A 23,843-nucleotide genomic window follows, 5' to 3' on the forward strand; every position below is an offset into this window, starting at 1 on the left:
ACAGAAATGAACCCAGTTGACTGAACTCAACTTATAGCAAAATCAACCACCCAATGGCATCAAAGAAGATAAAAGCAAACAAGACAAAACTAAACAAACAACTCATCCAAAGGACAGCAACTTTAAATGTTGAAGGAACATTGCCTGCAAAGATGAGAAAGAACCAGTGCAAGAACTCTGGCAACTCAAAAGGTGGCAGTGTGTTTTTACCTCCAAATGACCACATTAGTTTTCCAGAAATGGTTCTTAACCAAGTTTAAATGGCTGAAATGGCAGAAATAGAATTCAGAATAGGGATAGGAATGAAGATCACTGAGATTCAGGACAGAGTAAAAACCCATTCCATGAAATCTTAGGAATACAATAAAATGATACAGGAAATAAAGATAAAATGGCAATTTCAAGAAAGAACAAAACTGATCTGATAGAACTGAAAACCTGACGTCAAGGTTTTCAGAATACAATTGCAAGTATTAACAGCAGAATCGACCAGGATGAGGAATCTCAGAGCTTAAGACCTCAAAGCTATTTTGGTTCTTCAAAATAACTCAATCAGACAAAAATAAAGAAAAAACAATTATGAAGAATGAGGAAAATCTCCAAGAAATATGGGAATATGTAAAGAGACCAAATCTGTGACTCACTGGTGTTCCCGAAAGAGAGGGAGAGAAAGTGAGGAACTTGGAAAACATATTTGAGCATATTACCCATGAAAATTTCCCCAACTTCACTAGAGAGGCCAACATTCAAATTCAGGACATGCAGAGAACCCCTGCAAAATATCATACTAGATGACCAACCCCAAGATGCATAATCATCAGATTCTCCAAGGTCAAAATAAAACAAAAAATGTTAAAGGCAGCTAGAAAGAAGGGGCAGGTCACCTACAAAGGGAAGCCCATCAGGCTAATAACAAACCTGTCAGCAGAAACCCTACAAGACAGGAGAAATTGGGGGCCTATATTCAGCATTTTTAAAGAAAGAAATTCCAACTGAGAATTTAATATCCAGCCAAACTAAGCTTCATAAGACAAGGAGAAATACAATATTTTTCAAGGAAGGAAATGCAAAGAGAACTCATTACCACCAAACCTGCCTTACAAAAGGCCCTAAAGGGAGTGCTAAATATGGAAAGGAAAGACCATTACCAGCCACTAGAAAAACACACTTAAGTACATAAACCATTGACACTATAAAGCAACCACACAATCAAATTGTGTATTAACCGGGTAACAATACAATGGCAGGATCAAAACCACACCTATCTATATTAACCTTGAATGTAAAAAGGCTAAATGTCCCAATTAAAAGGCACAGAGTGGCAAGTTGGATAGAGAATCAAGACCCAACTGTGTGCTGTCTTCAAGAGTCCATCTGACATGCAATGACACCTATAGGCTCAAAGTAGAGGGATGCAGAAAAATCTACCAAACAGACACAACACAGAAAAAAGCAGGTGTTCCTATTCGAATTTCAGACAGAACAGACTTTAAACCAATAGAGATTAAAACATACACACACACACACACACACACACACACACACAAAGAAGGGCATTCGAGAATGAAAGGCTTAATTCAGCATGAAGACCTAGCTATCCTAAATATGTATGCATCTAGCCCAGGAGCACCCAGATTCCTAAGTCAAGCTCCTACAGACCTATGAAGAGACTTAGATAACCACACAATGATAGTGGGAGACTTTAACACTCCACTGACAGAATTAGACAGATCTCTGAGGCAGAAAAGTAACAAAGATATTTGGGACATGAACTCAACACTGAACCAAATGGACCTAACAGATATCTACAGAACTCCCCACCCAAAACCGACCTAATATACACTCTTCTCATTTGCACATGCCACATACTCTAAAATTGACCACACAATTTGACATAAAACAATCCTTAGCAAATTCAAAAACACCACATTCATACCAACCACATTCTTGGACCACAGCACAATAAAAATAGAAATCAATGCACAGAAAATTGCTCAAAACCATGCAATTACATGGAAATTAAATAACCAGTTTCTTAATGACTTCTCAGTAAATAATAAAATTAAGGCAGATATCAAGAAATTCTTTGAAACTAACGAGAAAAAAATATAGCATACTGAATCTGTGGGACTAGCCAAAGCAGTGTTTTTATTTATTTATTTTTACTATTATACTTTAAGTTCTAGGGTACATGTGCACAACATGCAGGTTTATTACATATGTATACATGTGCCATATTGCTGTGCTGCACCCATTAACTCACCATTTACATTAGGTATATCTCCTAATGCTATCCCTTCCGCCTCCCCCAACCTGATGACAGGCCCCAGTGTGTGATGTTCCCCTTCCTGTAGTTGGTTCAATTTCCACCATGAGTGAGAACATGCAGTGTTTGGTTTTGTGTCCTTGCGATAGTTTGCTGAGAATGATGGTTTCCAGCTTCATCTATGTCCCTACAGAGGACATGAACTCATCCTTTTTTATGGCTGCATAGTATTCCATGGTGTATACATGCCACATTTTCTTAATCCAGTCTATCATTGAGGGACATTTGGGTTGGTTCCAAGTCTTTGCTATTGTGAATAGTGCCACAATAAATATACATGTGCATGTGTCTTTATAGCAGCATGATTTATAATCCTTTGGGTATATACCCAGTAATGGGATGGCTGGGCCAAATGGTATTTCTAGTTCTAGATCCAAAGCAGTGTTAAGAGAAAAGTTTATAACACTAAATGCCCACATTAAAAAGTTAGAAAGATCTCAAATTAATAACTTAAGATTACAACTAGAGGAACTAGAGAAACAAGAGTAAACCAACACCAAATCTAGCAGAAGACCAGAAGTAACCAAGTAAGAGCTGAACTGAAGGAAATTGAGACACAAAAAAATGCAAAAAATCAGTGAATCCAGGAGCTGTTTCCTTAAAAGAATAAAGAAGATTGATATATCATTAGCTAGGGGGATAAAGGGAAAAAGAGAGAAGATCCAAGTAAACACAACCAGAAATCACAAAGATGATGTTATCACTAACCCCACAGAAATACAAACAACTCTCAGAGACTACTTGGAACATTCGGCAGACAAATTAGAAAACCTAAAGGAAATGGATAAAATTCTAGAACCGTGCAACCTCAAGATTGAATCAGAAAGAAATTGAATCCCTAGACAGACCAATGAAGAGTTCAAAAATTGAATCAGTAATCAAAAGCCTACCAACAAGTAAAAGCTTAGGACCAAACAATTCACAGGGAAATTGTATAACATGTATAAAGAAGAGCTCATATCGCTCCTACTGAAACTATTCCAAAAAACTGGAGAGGAGGGACTCCTCCCCAACTCATTCTGTCAGACATTATCCTGATACCGAAACCTGACAGAGACACAACACCAAAAACCTTCAGGCCAATGTCCTTGGCAAACACTAATGCAAAACTCCTTAACAAATTACTAGCAAATCAAATCCAACAACACGTCAAAAAGTGAATCCACCATGATCAAGTAAGCTTTAACTTTAGGATGCAAGGTTGGTTCAACACTTGTGAATTAATAATTGTGATTCACTACATATGCAGAACTAAAAACAAAACGTGATTATCACAACAGATGCAGAAAAAGGTTTTGATAACATTCAATGTTCCTTCATGTTAAAAACCCTCAACAAACTAGGCATTGAAGGAACATACTTGAAAATAATGAGTCCTTTCTGAAAACACTACAGCCAAGATAATAGTAAATGGGCAAAAGCTGGAAGCATTTCCCTTGAAAAACAGAACAAGACAAGAATTCCCTCTCTCACCTCTCCTATTCAACATAGCACTGGAAGTCCTAGCTAGAGGAACCAGGAAAGAGAAAGAAATAAGAAGTTTCCAAATAGGAAGAGAGGAAGTTAAACTATCCCTGTTTGCAGGCAATATAATTCCATACCTAGAAAACCCCATAGTTTCTGTCTAAAAGCTCCTTGATCTGATAAACCACTTCAGCAAAGTTTCAGGATACAAAATTAATACACAAAAGTCAGCAGCATTCCTATACACCAACAAATCTAAGCTGAGATAAATCAGGCATGCAATCTCATTAACAATAGCCAAATAAGAAAAAAATTCCTAGGAATATAGCTAACCTAGGAGGTGAAACATCTCTACAACAAGAATTACAAACCATTGCTCAAAGAAAAAACAGATGACACAAATAAATGGAAAAACATTCCTATGCTCATGGTTAGGAAGAATCAATACTGTTAAAATGGCCATACTGCCCAAAACAATTTACAGATACAATCCTATTCCTGTGAAACTACCAATGACATTCTTCACAAAAATAGAAAAAACTATTTTAAAATTTGTATGGAACCAAAAAAGAGCCCGAATAGCCGAGTCAATCCTAAGCTAAAAGAACAAAGCAGGAGGCGACACATTACTTGATTGCAAACTATACTTCAAGGCTACAAAACTGCATGGTACTGGTACAAAAACAGATACTTAGAACAATGGAACATTAGAGAGCCCAGAAATAATGCTGCAAACCTACAACTATCTAATCTTCAAAAAAATCAACAAAAAAGAAACAATGGGGGAAGGGACTTCCTATTCAATAAATGATTCTGGAATAACTGGCTAGCCATATGCAGAAGACTGAAACTGTACCCCTTCCTTAAACCGTATACAAAAATCTACTCAAGATGGATTAAAGACTTAAATGTAAAACATAAGACTATAAAACCCTGGAAGATAACCTAGGAAATATCATTCTGATGTAGAACCAGGTAAATATTTCATGATGAAGATGCCAAAAGCAATAGCAACAAAAACAAAACTTGACGAATAGAAGCTAGTTAAACTAAAAAGCTTCTGCACAGCAAAAGAAACTATCAGCACAGTAAACTGACAACCTACAGAATAGAAGAAAATATTTGTAAACTATGTGTCCAACAAAGGTCTAATATCCAGAATCTATAAGGAACTTAAACAAGTTAACAAGCAAAAAACAGACACCACCATTAAAAAGTGGGCAAAGAACATGAACAGAAACTTCTCAAAAGAAAACATACATGTGGCCAACAAACATATGAAAAAATGCTCAACATCACCAATCATTAGAGAAATGAAAACCCAAACAGCAACTGAGATAGCATATCACACCAGTCATTATAACATAACATAAGCTATCAAGGTTGTAGAGAAAAGGGAACATTTATACACTGCTGGTGGGAATGTAAATTAGTTCAGCCACCATGGAAAGCAGTATGGCAATTTCTCAAAGAACTTAAAACAGAATTATCATTCAACCCAAGATATTACATTAATGGTTGTATACCCAAAGGAATATAAATCATTCTATCATAAAGACACATGCATGCGGTGTGTGCATCACAGCACTATTCACAATATCAAGACATAGAATCAACCTAATTGCTCATCAATGATAGACTGGATAAAGAAAATGTGGTACAAAAACACCATAGAATACTATGCAGTCATAAAAAAGAACAAGATCATGTTCTTTGCAGCAACATGGATGGAGCTGGAGGCCATTATCCTAAGCAAACTAACACAAGAACAGAAAAGCAAATACCACATTTTCTCACTTATAAATGAAAGCTGAACATTGAGTACATACGGACACAAACAAGGGAACATTGGCCACTAGGGCCTACTTGAGGGTAGAGAATGGGAGGAGGGTGAGGATCAAAAAACTAATCAGGTACTATGCTGATTACCTGGTGATGAGATACTTCTGCCCACGAACCCCCCATGACATGAAATTTACCTATACAACAAATCTGTACATGTACCCCTAAACCTAAAATAAAAGTTAAAAATAAAACCCCCAAATTAGACACACAGTCTGTTCATGAGGCTTGATGGAAACAGGCAATTTTATCCACTACGGGTGGGATTACAATATGGTACAACCCCTATCAAGGGAAATATGGCAATATTATCAAAATTTCAGATGCATTTCATCTTTGTACTAGCAAATATACTTCTGGGAATCTGGTTCACAAGAAAGAAAGCTAAGAAAGGTCACATGTAGTATAGTTTGTAATAGCAAAATATTGGAAACAACCTGTGAGGATAGCAATGTGGGTTTATTGAAAGCTAAGGTAGTCTACAAATGATTTGCTCTGCAGCTTTCTCTCTCTCTCTCTCTCTCTCTCTCTCTCTCCCCCCCCCCCCCCCAATCAATCCAAGAACTAGAACATTACTAATAACCAACAACTTAAATCAACCCGTGTCCTTCTCACCCATCCAGAATGTTTTCTTCTCTCATTTCCGGGGTTAGCCACTATCTTGTATGTCATGTTTATAGTTTTCTCATTTTTTATGTATCCCTTTTTGAGCTTTGCTTCATGTATAAATATGCCTAGGCAATATATTTCCCAGTTTTCCTTCATTTTGAGTTTTATGACAAGTGTGTAATTCTAAATATTGTCACTGTGGACTTGTGTTGTTTATTCAACATTATTTTAATTATAGTCATATTGTGCATGGCTGTAATGCAGTTATTTTCACAGTTGTATACTACCTCCTGGCGTTAATATGTCATGACATATTTATCCAGTATCTTAGTACTGGTGATATGGACTGTTTCCAGTATGTTGCTGTTAAAAACAGTACTTTTGTGAACATTATTGTGCATGTTTCTTGGTAAACTTGTGGAAATATTTTCCTTAATTAAATCTTTAGGAGTGCAATTGCTGAATTATAGATTGTGTACACATTCAATTTTACTAGCTGATGTCAAACTGTTTTCAAATAAGTTTCACCAATATAGACTCTCATTAGTAATGCATAAAAGTTTTCTGTACTACAAATCAATAAGAAAAGATAAACAACCCATTCAAATCTAAAATAAAAGTTGAAATTAAATAAATAAATAAATGGTAAGATACTTGAATTGGCACTTCACAAAAGAGGATAGCCAAATGGATAATAGAAATATTAAAAAGGTGCCGGGTGCGGTGGCTCATGCCTGTAATCCCAGCACTTTGGGAGGCCAAGGCAGGTGGATCATCTGAGGTTAGGAGTTCGAGACAAGCCTGACCAACACGGTGAAAGTACAAAATACAAAAATTAGCTGGGCATGGTGGCGTGTGCCTGTAATCCCAGCTACTTGGGAGGCTGAGGCAAGAGAATCGCTTGAACTCGGGAGGCGGAGGTTGCAGTGAGCCGAGATCGTGCCATTGAACTCCAGCCTGGGTGACAAGAGCAAAATTCTATCTCAAAAAGAAAAAGAAAAAGAAAAAGAAATATTAAAAAGGGGTCAGCTTCACCAGTTATTAGGAAAGTGTAAATTCAAATCACAGGAAATCCCACAAGATGCCCACCTGAATGGCTAATGAAAAGGCAAATCATATCAAGCATTGGTAAGGTTATGGAGCAAATGGAATGCTCACACATTGCTGATAGCAGTGTAAATTGGTACAATGATATTGGAAAATTGATTGCAGTATTTATGACAGCTGGATGTATCTATACTCTGTGATCTGTACTCTGGGATCCAGCAATTCCATTCCTAACTATATATCCAAAATAAATGCATACCTATGTTCTCCAAAAGATATGTACAAGAATATTCATAGCAACACTATAATAGCTAAAACCTAGAAATATCCAATGTATATTGACAGTAGAATGAATATATAACATTTTTGGTATTTTTCATAGAATACTGTACAGCAGTGAAAATGATGAACTACAGGTGTGGGCTTCAAAACGGATGACTCTCAAAAATATAATGTTGAGCAACATAAGCAGGACATATGAACACTACACCTTAGATTTCATTTACATACAAATTGAAAAGTGTACTAAACTGAATATATATTTCAGAATACAGACAGAAGTGGCATAACTATAAAGGAAAGCAAGGGCTAATTAACACAAAATCTCAGAAAGCGGTTATCTTTGGGGAGGAAGGAGAATGAAGCAACTGAAGAGAGGCATGAAGCATAGATATAGCAAATATTCTCCTCCTTTACCTGGCAGCTCATTTTAATGCTATTCTTTAAATAGTATAGGTATTTTCTCTGCACTTTTTATTTGTTTGTGTGGCTTATTGTACAATGAGCTTTTGTATGAAGTAGTCAAAAGACTTCAACAGTCTGACATTTGCTTATATTTCACTCAATTTCAGGCTTGGTGGGCATGCGGTCAGAGTCTAAAGAGACAAGGGGTGGGGATTTAACTGGCTGGATTACTGTCCAATAATTAGTTTGTTACCTTCCCTGCCTTAACTCCACCTCAACTCAGTGACTTTCTTAACTCAGATTCTGTCCCTGACCATACCCAACTTCAGGATATTCGTTTCTATTACTCAGAACTTTTGGTAGCAATGACAGAATAGTAAGTCAGACTAGCTGAAGCAGAGGGCTAATTTATTGCCTTATAACCCAAACATGAGAAGGGTGTGTGAAGAACTGCTCTCAAGGTAAACGAGGGAAGGCTGGCTGTGTCATCTGAATCTTCTCTCACCATCACTTCTTTCCTTGTCTCAGTGTATTAGGGTTGTTTTTCTCAGACAATTGATCTCCACCCCCAGACTTAGATCACTGCTTCTGGAATTCGGTGGTTCATATAGATCACCTTTGCCAAAAGAAGGGACCCCCTTTTTCTCCTTTTATTACCCATTCAAACAAAAGATTTTAATAGACCAGACCAAGTCTCACACACAACACACACACACACACACACACACACACACACACACACACACACATCCCTACCTGTGGTCAGGGGTCAGGCTTTCATGATTAGCAGTCCCCCTTAGACTCACAAGTTGACGGTTCAAAGAGACAACAATTCTTCACAAGAAACAAGGTGCTGTTCAAAGAAGTGGGGAGGCATGCTGGGCACACACACTGTAGATGTCCAATGTATACATGATTTGTGTTTTCTACTCTTTTCTGATTATTTTCTCCCTACCACTGTGATTTTAAGGGCATCATCCCTCTTCAGACCTAGAATTACACCTTTCAATTACTTTTTTGATGCATCTGAAAGGTCGTCTCTGAAATAGCAAGGTGCAATAATTAGTCATTATATATTCAAGGCAAATTTGTCTTACAGAGTTTTTTGCAGGACCAGGGAAGAAGGAAGGAAAAGCCCAGTTTGATGCTGGGAGTGGTGAAATGATAAAGTAGATCTGGGTGGGGTTTGCAGCACCAGAGCATAATGGGGAAACACCTTGATTTTACAATCAAGACCGGATCTACCAGTGACTTGCTGAATAACCTTTGGTGATTCCTTTCTCTTCTTGGGCCTCACTGTATTTCAAAGCATGAAGAATTTCATTGTAATGTTACCTAATAAGTGAGCCAGCACTTCTACTCTGTGAGAAAGTAGGAAAACTCTTGGGACAGTCAGAGATGATGTGATGTAATGTCCATTAGTTCTCCCTGTGAATAATCCTTGGGGAAAGCCCCGAGGTCCCTCCCAGAATGGGGTGGATATTTCCCAATACAGCTAAGGAAATGTCCCTTGTGAATACCACAGACCCGCCCCTGGAGCCAGGCCAAGCTGGACTGCATAAAGATTGGTATGGCCTTAGCTCTTAGCCAAACACCTTCCTGACACCATGAGGGCCAGCAGCTTCTTGATCGTGGTGGTGTTCCTCATTGCTGGGATGCTGGTTGTAGAGGCAGCTGTCACGGGAGGTGAGTGAACAGGTGGCCTGCTAGGCTGGGCCGGACTGAGGGGAGGCCCTCTGGGACACCCTGGGCCAGGACAGGGAGCACTTATGAAGCAGTAGGCAGCACTGGAACCCAGATTTCAGCTTTCTGGCCTTTGCCATCATATCCAGAAAAAAGCAGAACTTTGGCTGGCGGACTCCACATGCTTTCCACCCCAGTGACTGAGAGATCAGGACTGTTGGTGGAAGTAATGTTGGTATGTGGCCTTGGCCTCAGATGTCAATACCTGCACAGAATGTGCAATAAAATAATGAACTCCAGGATTTTAAACCTTGGGTGTGGACACTGTCCCTTCTTTCTCTGCCCCATGATAGCATCAGAGTAATCTGTACTCTAAAAGGAGGTTAAGAAACAACAAGGCTTCAGGAATCATGTCGTTTGAGGACCCCCATTTTATAAGGAGGGAACCAAAATGTAGAAATGAGTGAGCAATTGCCAAGGTAATTCCCAGAGCCAGGATGGGGCTCAAGTCTCCTGGTATGTGGCTCGGGGTTCTTTCCTATTCCAATGTGCTTCCTAAGAAATGACAATGTATTCTGTTCACTGCTGGTTGTCACCCCAATCTGACCACGGCTTCTAAGAGACTTGGAGTGGAGGAAGGGGGAAGAAACAAACACCCAAGGGAATGCTGATCCTGTAGACTCCCCAAAAAAGGGAAGAGCCTTCCAAGAGTGTCGCTCTCCCAGGTGTACCTTCCCTACTCAGGTCATGGTTTGAGGATGCTGCGGTAAGCAGTGGATGGACCCAGGACAAAGACATGGTAGCTGAAGCAGGGGCTTACTGGGTATAAATGTGGGCTCGTTTCTTCTTTTAACAGTTCCTGTTAAAGGTCAAGACACTGTCAAAGGCCGTGTTCCGTTCAATGGACAAGATCCCGTTAAAGGACAAGTTTCAGTTAAAGGTCAAGATAGAGTCAAAGGGCAAGGGCCAGTCAAAGGTCCCGTCTCCACTAAGCCTGGCTCCTGCCCCAATATCTTGATCCGGTGCGCCATGTTGAATCCCCCTAACCGCTGCTTGAAAGATACTGACTGCCCAGGAATCAAGAAGTGCTGTGAAGGCTCTTGCGGGATGGCCTGTATGGTTCCCCAGTGAGGTGAGCACTAGCTGGAGGAAGAGGAGACCCCTGAAGACACAAAAGAAGGCTGAGCGGTGGGGAACCATCCCAGGTTGGTGGGAGGGAGGTTGTGGCAGGTGACAGAAAAACTGGGAGACTGAGGGGTCTGAGAGGCTATAACCAGTACTGAGAAGGATGATCTGGCCTCCTCACTGCCTCTGAGTGCTTCGATGTGCTGACTCTCACGTCTGATTCTCTTCTCTTCCACAGATGGAGCCTGTCATTGCTGCACCTGTGCCATACCCAGAGCTACAGGCCCCATCTGATCCTAGGTCCCTGCTGCCCTTCCCCTTCCCACACTGTCCATTCTTCCTCCCATACAGGATGCCCAAGCCTGGAGCTGCCTGTCTCATCCACTTTCCAATAAAGAGTCCCGTCTGCTCCACTTGCTTCTGGTTCCTATGATTTCTGGGCTCCTGGACGCTTTGGGGAAATGGGTGTAGAATTGGGACTTCTTCTGTCCAGTGAGGAGGGGAAAGGGTCCCGTGGTGAAAGAGAGCAGGGTGCGGGGAGGAAACAGGAGGCCCGTTGCTAGGGCTTCATATTACCAATCCAGTAATCAGCCTCAGCACTGCCATCTCCTTTTCACCAGAAAATGGAAATCTGGAAATCTTGCCTTTGGCCAAGGAACAGGAAAAACACAAAACACAAAAAAATAAACGTTACATAAACCATAAGGAGGTCTTTTGTTTCCCAATCCACCATCAGTCCTGACCTGGCTACTGTCGGCCTTGCCAATGTGACCAGCTAACCCTTGTGGCTGAACCTACAGCTCCCCACTTCCTTCTCATTAACGTTTCCCAGGGATCTATATTTTTTCAAGACAACATAGAAAGGATGATGTTACAGATGCTGTGAAATTCCTGCTCTTTAGAATTTCACTGGTTCATGCCTGAGATTCCTCCATGATGTAGCATTCCTTTAGGTTAAGCAATATCCTCTTCCAGATTTCTGTTTTAAGATGTGAATGAGGGCCCGGCGCGGTGGCTCACGCCTGTAATCCCGGCACTTTGGGAGGCTGAGGCGTGTGGATCACGAGGTCAAGAGATCAAGACCATCCTGGCTAACATGGTGAAACCCCATCCCTACTAAAAATACAAAAAATTGGCCGGGCGTGGTGGCGGGGGCCTGTAGTCCCAGCTACTCAGGAGGCTGAGGCAGGAGAATGGCGTGAACCCGGGAGGCAGAGCTTGCAGTGAGCCGAGATCGCACCACTGCGCTCCAGCCTGTGCGACAAAGTGAGACTCTGTCTCACAAAAAAAAAAAAAAAAAAAAAAAAAAAAAAGATGTGAATGAGGATACACTAAGTCATTCATACTATGGTGTCAGAGATTTCGGTGAATCGCATTCTCTGGAGACATACACATTGTGGGCAGGGCAGACTTGAGTAGTGGAGAAAGGGGCAGGAATGTGAGCAACCTCATGGCTCTCCTGTTGACCCACTTGTCCCACTGCCATTGCACAAGGAAACTCTCAGAGAAGGCCACAGCCCCCAGGCAGGCAGCAGCCTGGGTGAAGTGGAATGAGCACAGGCTTGAGAGTCAGGTGATCTGAGCACTGGCTTTGCCTCCCTATGTATTGGGCGACCTCTGGCAAATGTATGTCCCCCTTCCAAGCCTCAGAGGTTTATTTCAGTTAAGGGGGTAAGGTATAATTATTCTGCAAAGGAAGGTCTAATCCTGCCATTCTGGGATCTGAAACAGCTCTTCTTTGTGTGTGGGTTCCTGCTCTGAGAAGACATGGGGAGCAGAGGCTTGGGATGAGACAACGTGGATCCTTGCACCACTTTGCCCCATCCATGAGCATCTGAGCCATGATTTTTCTCTATTGTTCAGGGGCTAGTCTGAACAACAGTAGGGCTTTGATACTAGGGTATCTTGGAGCACAGGTGAGAGCAGTATCCAAACTTCTGGCTTGACAAATACTGAATACATCATTGGAGGAAATAATGGTTTCTGTTTTTTAATATTTACTCTATTTCCTATACCAGGTAGATTACATGTATTGTCACTTGTTTTTCATAAGTCCTTTTCAGATGGCCATTATACATATTTTATTTTCTAATTTTGTAAAAAGATTGAAGCTAAGAGAGATTAACCATTAAAAGCCACAAGGTTAGTGATAGTAAATATTTTTATTATATGCTAGCAACAATCAGTTAGACATGCTGCATTTTCTATTGTTAATATCAACAAAATCACACCATTGCTATAAATAAACTTAACAAGAGAGAGGCAGAGCTCTAGAAAAGAAATCTATATAACTTTTCATATTCATATAAAAAGACTTGAATATACACATACCACAATACATGAATGGGAAGACTACGTGGTGAAGATGTCACTATTTACTCAATATTTAATATTTATTTAATTTATCCCTAAGGTGTATTACACTCAAAATCCATTTTTAATATGGTGTTCTTATGGAAGTTAAGGGAACTTGAAACCATAATTAAATTTACGGGGAAGCGTAAATTCTTGTGAATAGACATAGATGTTTACAAATGAAGATTAACCCTAGGGCACTGGAACCTCCTAGACTTAAAAAAAAAGTTTTGCAAAGTAACAATAATCAATATGTTGTTTTTGTTAGGATAGTCTGGTTGAGAAATCAATAGAAAACAAAAGAAAACCCAGAATCAGGCCTTATTATATCTAATTCAGGTAAAGATCAATGTCAAGTTCCAAAACAACGAAGAAAACTTGGATTTTTTAAGAAACAAGATGCAGACGGTAGGTTCACTATTTACAAAAACAAAAGAACTAACTCTTGTCTGAATTCAGGTGAAGATTAAGCCACTGAGAGAGAAAAATTGAAAGGCTTCAAAAAGACACTTTCTTTTCCCTCAGGAAGCAGTCCAGGATGACAGTAAGGTAGCTGAGCAACTCAAGACCTCACAGAGACCAGTGGTTTCTTCATCCAAGATTTGCTGTGGAACAGAGACTGATATTCCTTTCATGTTCACTCAGGCAGGGACGTGTCGCCCAGGAAGACCCTGCCAATTGCTATAGTCCTCTGACTGCAGTAGGAGAGAGTGGAGCTGATACTGGGCCCCTCAGGATCTGCTGTGGGGCAGTGGCTGGAGAGCCCAGTCTCATTGACTTAGAAGGAGTGCACATCTTCCAGCAAGTTCCTGCAGAGACGCAATAGTTTCCTGATTGCAGCAGAAGGAGCTGAAGCTGGGAATGCCCCCCCCCAACCCTTTTGGGATCTGCTGTGGGCTGGAGGCTGGAGAGTCCATCTTGTTGGCCAAGATAAGTACATATCTCCCTGCAAGTCTCAGCACCGAAAGGATAGTTCAATTACAGCAGGAAGCATCAGAGCTGAGACTTGATCCCATCTCAACCCACTGTGCAACAGAGGTTGGCAAGCCTGTCAGGGAGGCTTAGACTCTTAGGCTATGAGACGTGTGTGAGTCTCCCTCTGGGTTGCTGTGTGAGCAGCTTTGAGCTGGGACCTCAGCTGATGGGGGCCGGAGCTGAATCACAAGGCAGCTTTCAGGTTCACTGCCCAGTCAGTGAGCAGAAGGGCCTTTCTGCCAAAGCCCTAGTGTGTGTGATTCATTCTGGACCCCACAGCAGATGGGTTGATTGCAGGCTCAAGGCCAAATGTAACCAAACTCCTGAATGACTGGGCCATTTCTGGGATTAAACTCTGGAGCCAGCTCAGCGGATCAGCCACGTGGTTGTTGGTCTGTACTCTCAATATGACCCTCCAAGGTCTTGGGCTCCACCAGAGTTTCACAAACTTCCCCCTGAATCCAGATCCAGAGGCTCCCAGAGAGACTTTGGACTGTGGAGGAGTGTAGGATTCTTGTCATTCTGGTGGAACATGAGCAGGTGCCTTCTATTTCACCATCTCGGTTACGTCATTCCTTCCTCAGCAGTTTTTTCGGTCGATTTTGCAAAGCTTTAAGTTTTACAGTGGGGCTGGAAAGGGCAGGAGAGTGTGAGTCCCAGCCCTGGGATTTGTTGTTTCCTCCCTTTTCACTGACAGGTATTTTGTATTTTTGGCATTCTTTGTTTTCAAGTTATATTGAGGGTGTGGTTTTGTTTAGAAATTTCTTAGTGGTAGTGTTATTTTATACCTCTTGGGGAGGAGATTGTGGAAGTTACTCATTCTTCCTCTTCTGCCTTCTATTGTCTTCAACTACCCCCAAAAAATCCCCTGGAAACTACTCTCTGAAAGAAGTTGGAGAAAAATTATTAATGCACTTGAAGGAGATAAAGAAAAAAGAAAGCATGAGTGATGTCTTGGGTGAGTTGAAAAGAAGCTATTTTTCTTGCTTCCATTTCATTGCTTCCCTCTGCAATAATTCTGGATGTGATCCATGCATCGGATGTGTCCTCTAGACACAAACCAGATTTCAAAAGCAGAAATGGGGTACTAGTTCTCCCAACTTCCCAAGTAATGAGAGGTGCTGTTACTAGGGAAGACAGTCTTGTCCAAGGAGTGCTGGAACCAGACAAGGGCTTGGAGACCCACGACCTCAAAGAGAGGTATAAGGCCCTAACATGTTTCACTTTGCTGCCTCTGCATGGTCTCCCTAGAGATATTGACACTTGATGAACAAATCTTAAATGGCATAAGGGACAACAAAATGACTGTGGGAAGGGAAGATGTCATTTCCCTCCTTACTTTATCCAGCTTGCACAGACCCCTGAAGGGAGAAATGCATTTCCTAATTTCACTCAGTCAAGCCCAGAAAAGAGCTGGTTCTCTGATTCCCAGACATGGGTTCGTTATACAATTGTCTGAAAATAGCTGACTTGACCAAATTGTTTCAAATGTGATTTCTATGATTCCAATTGATGCCTCAGTATTTGTCTCCTAATACTTGGAGTCTTCCACTGTTTTCCAATTGTTTGCTCTTTTTTCTACTAGGTGGCCATAATATTTCAATTGATTTGTAAGAGTGATTCTTATACACAGAAAAGCCACCCTTTGCTCTCATACATTTAAATTTATTTTTCTGGTTAGTTGTTAACCATTGTTTTAGCTAGATTATATATTTTAACCTTACAAAGTTTTTCAATTTCTGTAAAGTCAAATTTTTAAAATATTCTTACAAAAATATTCTCCAGTTGAGTATTTTGCCAGAAAAATACAAATTTGCCAGACTTCGAGGATAGCAAGAGTTATGGTGTCCTTGTGAATGTAAATCTCCCAAGGTATTCTTACAAAGCTATATCACTACACAGAAGAATGAGAAAACCTCAGAAATATCATTTCTTCAACAAAATCTGAAGTCAGAGAACAGTAAAAACTTCAAATTATACAGAAAGAACATCTGATTTTCAAAGGAGAGCTCTCTTGAACTTTTGCCTCTGCCTTTTTCAGAGGAAACAGTGGGGTCCAGAAATAAGTGTGCAAAGAATGAAAGAGCCTATGATTGAAATAAACTCATTCCCAGGAGGAAGATGTCCACATATGAAAACACAGGGAAAGAGTCCTGGAGGCTCAGAGCATTTGCTAGACTTTCTGTGTGCCGGCGCACAGTCCTTGCTGCTGTTAACACTTTACTAGGGTGCATTTGTCACAAGGAATGAACCAGTATTGCTACATTATTATTAACTAAAGTCCAGACTTTGTTCATATTGCCTTTGCTGTTACCAGGGTTCTTTTTGTTTCAGGAGCCCATCCAGGACAATGTGGATTATAATTAGTGGTCATGTCTTCTTAGGCTCCTCTCGGTTGTGACAATTGCACACATTTTCCTTGTTTTTGCAGACCTTGACAGTTTCGAGGAGTACTGCTTAAGTATTTTATAGAATGTCCTTCAACTGAAATTTGTCTGATGTTTTTCTCATTATACTGGGATTCTGGTTTTTTGGAGGAAAACATCAGAGGTAAAGTGCCCTTCTTATCACGTAATATCCAGGGTACTGACTTCAACATGACTTACTATTGATGATGTTGACCTAGATGGCCAGGCTGAGGCAGTGTTCGTCAAGTTTCTACACTGAAATTCAACTTTTCCCCCTATCCTTCCATGCTATACTCTTTGAAAGGAAGTCACTGTACAACCATATATAAGATATTCCTTAAAGGGGAAGTATCTAAATAAATAGTTTGGAATTATACTATAAGAATGATAGATAGATAACTATAATTATTATTCTATAATAATTACAGATAGAATATAATAATCTATAAATATCTGATGTCAGATATTTGCTTATTATCCCTCATTTATTTACTTAATTGTTTATATTAGCGTGGACTCATAGATATTTATTACATCTATGTATATAGATGGTTATAACTTGTTTTGTTGCTGAAACAGTAAGAAGGACACTGAACATTAAAAGTCACAATTATCAGTAAAGATATTAGTTATAAGCATGTAAGCACTATATAGCACAAAAAACACTTTTATAAAGAAGAAAATATGGGATACATCAAGGAGATATAGATAAAAACACACTAACAGTAGGAGAATTGAACACACTGTATTGGTACAAAACAAACCAAGTGGACAAAAAAGTAAACAAGGATACAGAGGACACACCCAGGCCTTAAATACTTGTATCAACAAAAATGAAACAATAAATGTAAATAAATCAAAATTTCAACAAAAAAAGAAAAAGAATGAGGTCAAAAAAGCAATGATAAAGATAAAAGCAAATGTTTGAGGTCAAGAAGAGACAAACATTAGCTCTAGTTAATAGATTTAAATATTGGTTTTGAAAAAATTACAAAATAGGCAAATCATTTGCTACTATAGTCAAGATGAAAAGGAGTGAAGCACAGCTGAATAAAATCAAGTATAACGGAGGGAATCACCACTGAAAGAGGGAAAAAAGAAAGCCTTGAGACTCCTTTGTAGACCAGGTTCCCTTCTCACCTCCTGGCTGCTGTCCTGACCCCCAAGGTCCTGAGGATGAGGAGGCTGGGCAAGGGACAAGGCCGCTGGTTGTCATCTCTCTGGGCATTGGGTAAGGGCTGAGAAACCTCCTATTCTGTATCTTCCCTAACATACAGCAGAGGCTGTGAATTTCAAGGATCATGGTGAATAATGTTTTAGCTTTACTAAGCAGGGCTCCAAACAAACATCATGATAATTAAAGGGCAGACTTTCTAAGTAGCATGTCTGCTTAGCCAAAAGAAGAGATTTATTCTAAAGTTTTAGCAGGATATCCTGTCCTGAGTAGGGCATAGTTACGCCCAGGAATGAGAATGTGAGTCCTACCACCAGGTAAGCCACTGACTTCAGCACTGATGGTAGCTGAAGGTGGGGTACTTTAACATGGAAATACAGGAGGGTGATGATGAGAACCAATCGCCACCCACACAACAACTGCAGAGGCCACGGCTATTGTGTACCCCTTCCCTTCCACCTTCTTATGGTTTATCGCAGAGGGAGAGCCCAGCAGAGCCTGGAAGAAGCTTCCCAATGTGTGTGGAGCCCGGATCCCAGCAGTGCCGGGGTGCACTGTGGCTGACAGAGAGTTACTGCTTGGATCCCCCTTCAAGGAGCACCTTGTTGCCCAGCTGCGTGGAGTGTGGTTGGCTAATTGCTGCCAGCCACTGCTAGACCTCAGGGACAACCTCAGTGTTTGAGCTGAGATCACACAGAACCAGGGACCTCCAGCCAAAGGCAAAGTAAGGCTATAGTATGAGATTCTACCCTTCATGCCCAGTGTCGAACTCCTCTTATAAAAAATTCTTGCTCCAGAGCTTCCTGTTGGGCTGACAGAGATGTTGTGAGGACAGCTTGGCAATGGCGTCCTTTGCCTAATCCTGCTTCCTCGCCTTTACTTTCACAGGTGTGACCTCGCAAGGCAACTTGCATTCTTAACTCTGTCTCAGCCCCTGAGAACCCTGAACTTGCTGAATAACCCAACCTTCAAAACACGGTTCACAGAATTCTGAGAAGCCTGAAGATTCAGGATCAGGACCATTGTAAGATATAAGAGTGTCTGGGTAGCATGACAACAGCCAGAACCACATCTCGACAATTGTGTGATGTGTACACAGCTGCTGCAGTCCTGGACACTCATTCCTGCCACCCATGACTCTGGAATTGGGTATTGTTGTGAACAAGAAAACTACTTTGTTCTGGGAAAGAATGCCCCTTCATCCTTGCTTCTTTGAGTCACTCAATGGAGATCTAAGGTGACATATGGGAGCATTACATTTGCTGAGCATGTTAGTGCAGCCCTAGGCCTCAGGAGGGAAGGAAAGTGCCCCCTGGTTTGTTCTGTTTTTGCAGTAGGAGCCCAGCTCTGTCACTCAGCAAGTCTCAAAGATAGCCTTAAATAGGGAGATCCCACAACATAACAAGGGAGTTCCACATAGTGGACAGTCAAAAGCGTGGATGTATCTCCCATACCGTGGATCTTTCTAGGGTTCCAAACTCCCCTTGAAACGTACACGTTGGCAGGTATAAAGTGAACCCCACAAATGTTCACCTCTGGAAATAGAAGGGACGCTCCCTAATCACCATGGAAATATTCCTAAGAATGTGCCTTTTCTTATTGGGCAGAAGTCCAGCTATCTTTTTTTTAATCAGTTTCTTCAATGGCAGTAATTTATTTCACAAGGTCACCTTTAATGGGCCTGACCCATTTTTCTGCCTATATTTTAATCACAGGCTGCATCTTCAGCTTCTCCAGCTATCTAGAGGATAAACTAGATGATACTTTATCCTCCCAGCCTACTGTTTAGTGGTTTTATGGGCACACTCATTCCTCAACAATACCGGTCCCACAGTCTTTTTCTCTCCAGTCGCAACAGACCATACCACTGCTGCCTCCAGGCATGACAACACCATGTCTGGCCACCAACATTGACAAATTGGACACCACTTCCACTCTGCTCCCTGGAAATAGATGCTGTAGCCATTTATGCCACTGCTGCCGAAGTAAACTCTCACCACCTCCAGGTCTGCTTTTTTCTATCACCAATTCTCAGTCCATTGCAGTATGTACCTCCGACTGTCTGAACCAGTGCATGTGCACATGTGGAGGCTGCCAAGAAGTCAGAGAAACAGGCATATGGACTTTGCAGCTTTTGCTGGGAATGGTGCTTGTATGCTTAGAGGCTAAGACATGAAAGTTGTCCACATCACCATTCTCATCACATCGTGAGCACTGGAGCACCTCCTATGCCCCTCCTTTCCTTCACTCTGTGTTCTAGCCCCAGCTTATGACCTACAGTTTTAATCAACTGGAAAAAGGAAATGGAGATTGGCGATAGTAGGGACTCCACCACCTCTTGGCTGGATTATCTAACCCACTTACTTCCTTGAAAAGGCATTTACAATTCTGGATGCAATCATGAGGGGAGATCAAGAATGATGAGAAAGATGAGAAGTTCAGGGGCTGCATGATATTACTGAAATTACACAGAGACTCTAAAATGGTGAATCACTGCCCAGAATTTGCACTGCAATCAGAAAAGATATGGTCATCCTGGGACAGCTCCACTGCTACCGTGTTCCTCCTAGAGGCATAATGTTCTCTAACAAAGCTGTTTTTGGTGAGACTGGAAAGGCTGATAACATATTTGCAGACTCTGTGTGCTCCATGGGGGTTGAAAGCAGGGATCACTAATGATAAGTTTTGAACAACCTTCTTAGGCCTTCCTTGTCCAGTACCTCCTGGGATGGGGACACTCTGTTCTAGCCAGCCATGTGTATCTGTCTCTTGGAGCCCAGAGTGATAAGCATCATGCACAAGTACCAAGTGCTTCTCAGCTTGTAACAGATTCCAACTTTTCTTGAATTTGAAATTGGAAAGTCCCTTTGAAATATCCAGACAAAACCCTCCGTTTTGTGGATGAGAAAACTGGAATCCAGGGATCCATCAAAGTTTACTCTAGAAATCAGGGGCAGAACTGGGGCTGGGAACTACCTATTCTAATCTGATGTCATTCCCTTTGGTAGAATGTTGAAAAGGCAGGAGGATTCATTAGCCTTTCAAAAAAGACTAGTTGAGGGGTTAATTTGCCAAAAAGCACAGTGACAATAGGAATTCCAGGGAAATAGAATTATCCAAGCCAAAGTGTGGAATCAAAGAAAAATATAGATTTGAGGAGATCCCAAAGAAGTCAGCAACTCAACTGTAAAGTGACACTCCACAATATGCTAATTCTGCCACCATCCAGGTCTTCTGCATCACCTTGGTGTTCTCACTTGCAGTGTGCCCACTGCACGAGCTTTCTGCTATTCTACTGCACATTCACAGCTCACTTGGAAGAAACTTTAGTAAGATTCTTGAAATCTTTCTCACAGCAAGAAGAGTCCTAAGAGACCAAGCTACTCCTTTTATAATAATTGAGACACAGACCGCTGGCAAATGAAATTTGCCCCAAATTTGGAAGACCATCTTACAGGAAAGACAACAAAAGATTCATGTGTTTGTTTTAACTTGGTGTGATTTTATTTAATTATGGATGTGGTTTTATTTATTTTCAAATATGTAGTAGCTACTTGCATTACTTTTTAATAAACCATATGTTCATAGTCTATGTTTATTTTTCTATTAGATCTATTTTCCTTATTGTGTTTTAAAAATTCTTTCAATATATTATAGAATATCTCTATTCCCACCGTATATGTTTATACATTTTTTAAATTTCTGTTTTTTTCCTGTATGCATGATTTTCCCTGTAAAACTTTTTATTCACTTGTAGTTAATGATATTAATTTACTTCAGAAAATCATTCACATGTAAATATTCTACCAAACTTGTCTCATGTTTACTTTGAATGCTTTCATAGTTCGATCTTTATGTTTAAATCCTTGACCACCTAAAATGTACTTTAAAATAATGGGTGGGGTGGAAATCCAGTATTTACTCCTTAAATTGCTGGCAATCAGTCTAAACATCATTTGCTGAATTACTAACATTTCTTAAGTGATGTGGAATTCTGCCCTTATCATTTGTAAAATTCTCAAAGGCATTGAGTTTATCTTTTATTCCATTGAGATGTGTGCATTTTCTCACCATTACTGTATGTTCTAATCATGTTGACATATTTTTGTGATAATTATGGTGGAATTAAAACTTGTCATGGGTAACTCTCCCATGACAATTTATCATCAATATTTTCCTGGAAAACCTCAAATGTTTACTTTATCAGTTGGTATGTTCAATTTCATTAATCATTAGATTTTTATCTCATGGGCTAACTTACTCTTCTTTGTTTACCACTAAAACCCACGAAAATCTCCTTTTTTTTTTTTTTTTTTTTTTTTTTTGTTGAGACAGAATCTCACTCTGTCACCAGGCCAGGCTGGAGTGCAGTGGTGCAATCTTGGCTCACTGCAACCTCTGCCTCCTGGGTTCAAGTGATTCTTCTGCCTCAGCCTCCTGAGTAGCTGGGACTATAGGCGTGCACCACCACACCCAGCTAATTTTTGTATTTTTAGGAGAGACGGGGTTTCACCATGTTGGCCAGGATGATCTCGATCTCTTGAACTCATGATCCACCCGCTTTGGCCTCCCAAAGTGATGGGATTACAGGCATGAGCCACCACACCCAGCCTCCATTGTTTTTAAGAGCACTATTAGGCTGGATATTCCTTATACTCTGTTCCTAATACTGTCAGTTCCTTCGGGAGGACTTTGGAGCTCTCTGTTCTTATAGCCTGCCTCTCACTTTTGGAAAATCACTGAGTTCTTTCTAAGGAGCTGTTTTGGAAAGAATGGTTCACTTTTCTCAGAGCGACAGCCCTGCTTTACCAAGTGGGTTCTGGCCATGAGCAGTAGTATCCTCTGCAGTTGTTGGCAGGCATTCACTGGCATGAAAACTCTGCCCAGCAAATGAGCTGTGCCGAGGGCTATGGGGGTCTCAACATTCTTGACCTACAATGCCTGGGGTAGAACCTCTTCACTACAAGTAGTGTTGGGTGGAAGAATGGAACTCTGTACCTCTTCATCACACTGGAATCTCTGCAATACAACCTTGGAATGGATTTGAGAGATGCTGGCAACCTTTTGCCTCTGGTGAGATATCATAACCCTTTAAAGGGAAGTGAGAGGAAAGAGGTTCTCCCATTTCTTGGCTAGATGTGCCCTGAGTGAAACTTCCCTCATATTGAGCTAGGATATAGAAAGTATAGAGTGGGTTATGACTCAAATGCTGTAGACACTCTGTGTTCCTCCAAGGTTTAGTAGAGTTTTAAAAATAAATGTATGTACTTAAGACAACTCCCGGAGACTTCAAGTGGCTGTTTTAAAAAATAACTTTTATCAGGTATGATTGTTTGGTTTGAGGGTATTTCCATGGATCTCCTCACACTGCTATTCCAGAGCAGAAGTCACCAGGTCACTCAACTCTTAGTATTATCTACTGGAAACTGGCTAAGACAGTATTTATGTGCTTCTCTCACAACAACAGAAAGTTAACTACATGACACAATGGATATGGCAGTTGGCTTGACTGCAGTAATCATTTAACTATGTATATGTATATCAAAACATCATATTGTATACCTTAAATGTGTACAATACAAATAAAATCTGAAAGAAATAAAATAAAAATAACTTTCACCAGCTGTGGTTGTTGGTTTGGAGTCATCCAAGGAACTCTTCACACTATTCCCTAGCAAGACTCGCCCAATTACTTTCTTCTTAATTACAAAGAAGTCTATTTGGCTCTGTGAAAATGAAAAGTGTCTGACTGGTTCACAAAACCACTAGGAAACCCAGAAATTCAAGTTAAAAGAAAAGGCAAAAACAAGGAAGTCATTGAATGCAGAATCACAGTCAAAATTAGTCAGATATTGGCCTTTGTGGAGCTCATTGGTGCCACCTCGGAGTAGATGGAGGTTACATGTCTCTCAGCCAATATGCCAAAGCCAGATGCTCTTCAATGCATGGGCCATCATTTCCATTTCTCTTCTGATAAGTCCAATACAGCTGCCATTGCTGTAACTGCCCCAGGAGTGAACCTTGACTTCCTACTATCACTAGCTCCCAAGTACAGTCCAAAGTTTGTGCATCTGATGATCTGAACCCAGCATGTGCTCACATTAGGTTGTCTCTCAGTGGAGGCAGGGAAAACAAGTGTCCAGACTTTCCT

At 40.7% G+C, this 23,843-nt stretch overlaps 1 protein-coding gene and 1 long non-coding RNA gene across 3 annotated transcripts; both read left to right on the forward strand.

Annotated features, from left to right (window-relative positions):
• The first annotated feature begins 9,558 nt into the window (after positions 1-9,558).
• On the forward strand, positions 9,559-11,193 carry PI3 (peptidase inhibitor 3). Its single transcript, XM_005569122.4, has 3 exons — positions 9,559-9,658; positions 10,512-10,787; positions 11,019-11,193. Exons 1-2 carry the CDS (start codon positions 9,580-9,582, stop codon positions 10,784-10,786), a joined length of 354 nt encoding a protein of 117 aa, XP_005569179.1. The 5' UTR covers positions 9,559-9,579; the 3' UTR covers position 10,787; positions 11,019-11,193.
• A 3,531-nt stretch (positions 11,194-14,724) lies between these two features.
• LOC135965659 (uncharacterized) lies at positions 14,725-23,316 on the forward strand. Of its 2 annotated transcripts, none has more exons than XR_010578698.2 (2): positions 14,725-15,068; positions 18,172-23,316. It is a non-coding gene; the product is annotated as an uncharacterized lncRNA (long non-coding RNA). The 2 variants fall into 2 exon arrangements; XR_010578699.2 differs by having other exon boundaries at positions 18,581-23,316.
• Positions 23,317-23,843: the final 527 nt, after the last annotated feature.

Source organism: Macaca fascicularis, chromosome 10, assembly GCF_037993035.2.
Source record: "Macaca fascicularis isolate 582-1 chromosome 10, T2T-MFA8v1.1".
Taxonomy (NCBI): Eukaryota; Metazoa; Chordata; class Mammalia; order Primates; family Cercopithecidae; genus Macaca; species Macaca fascicularis.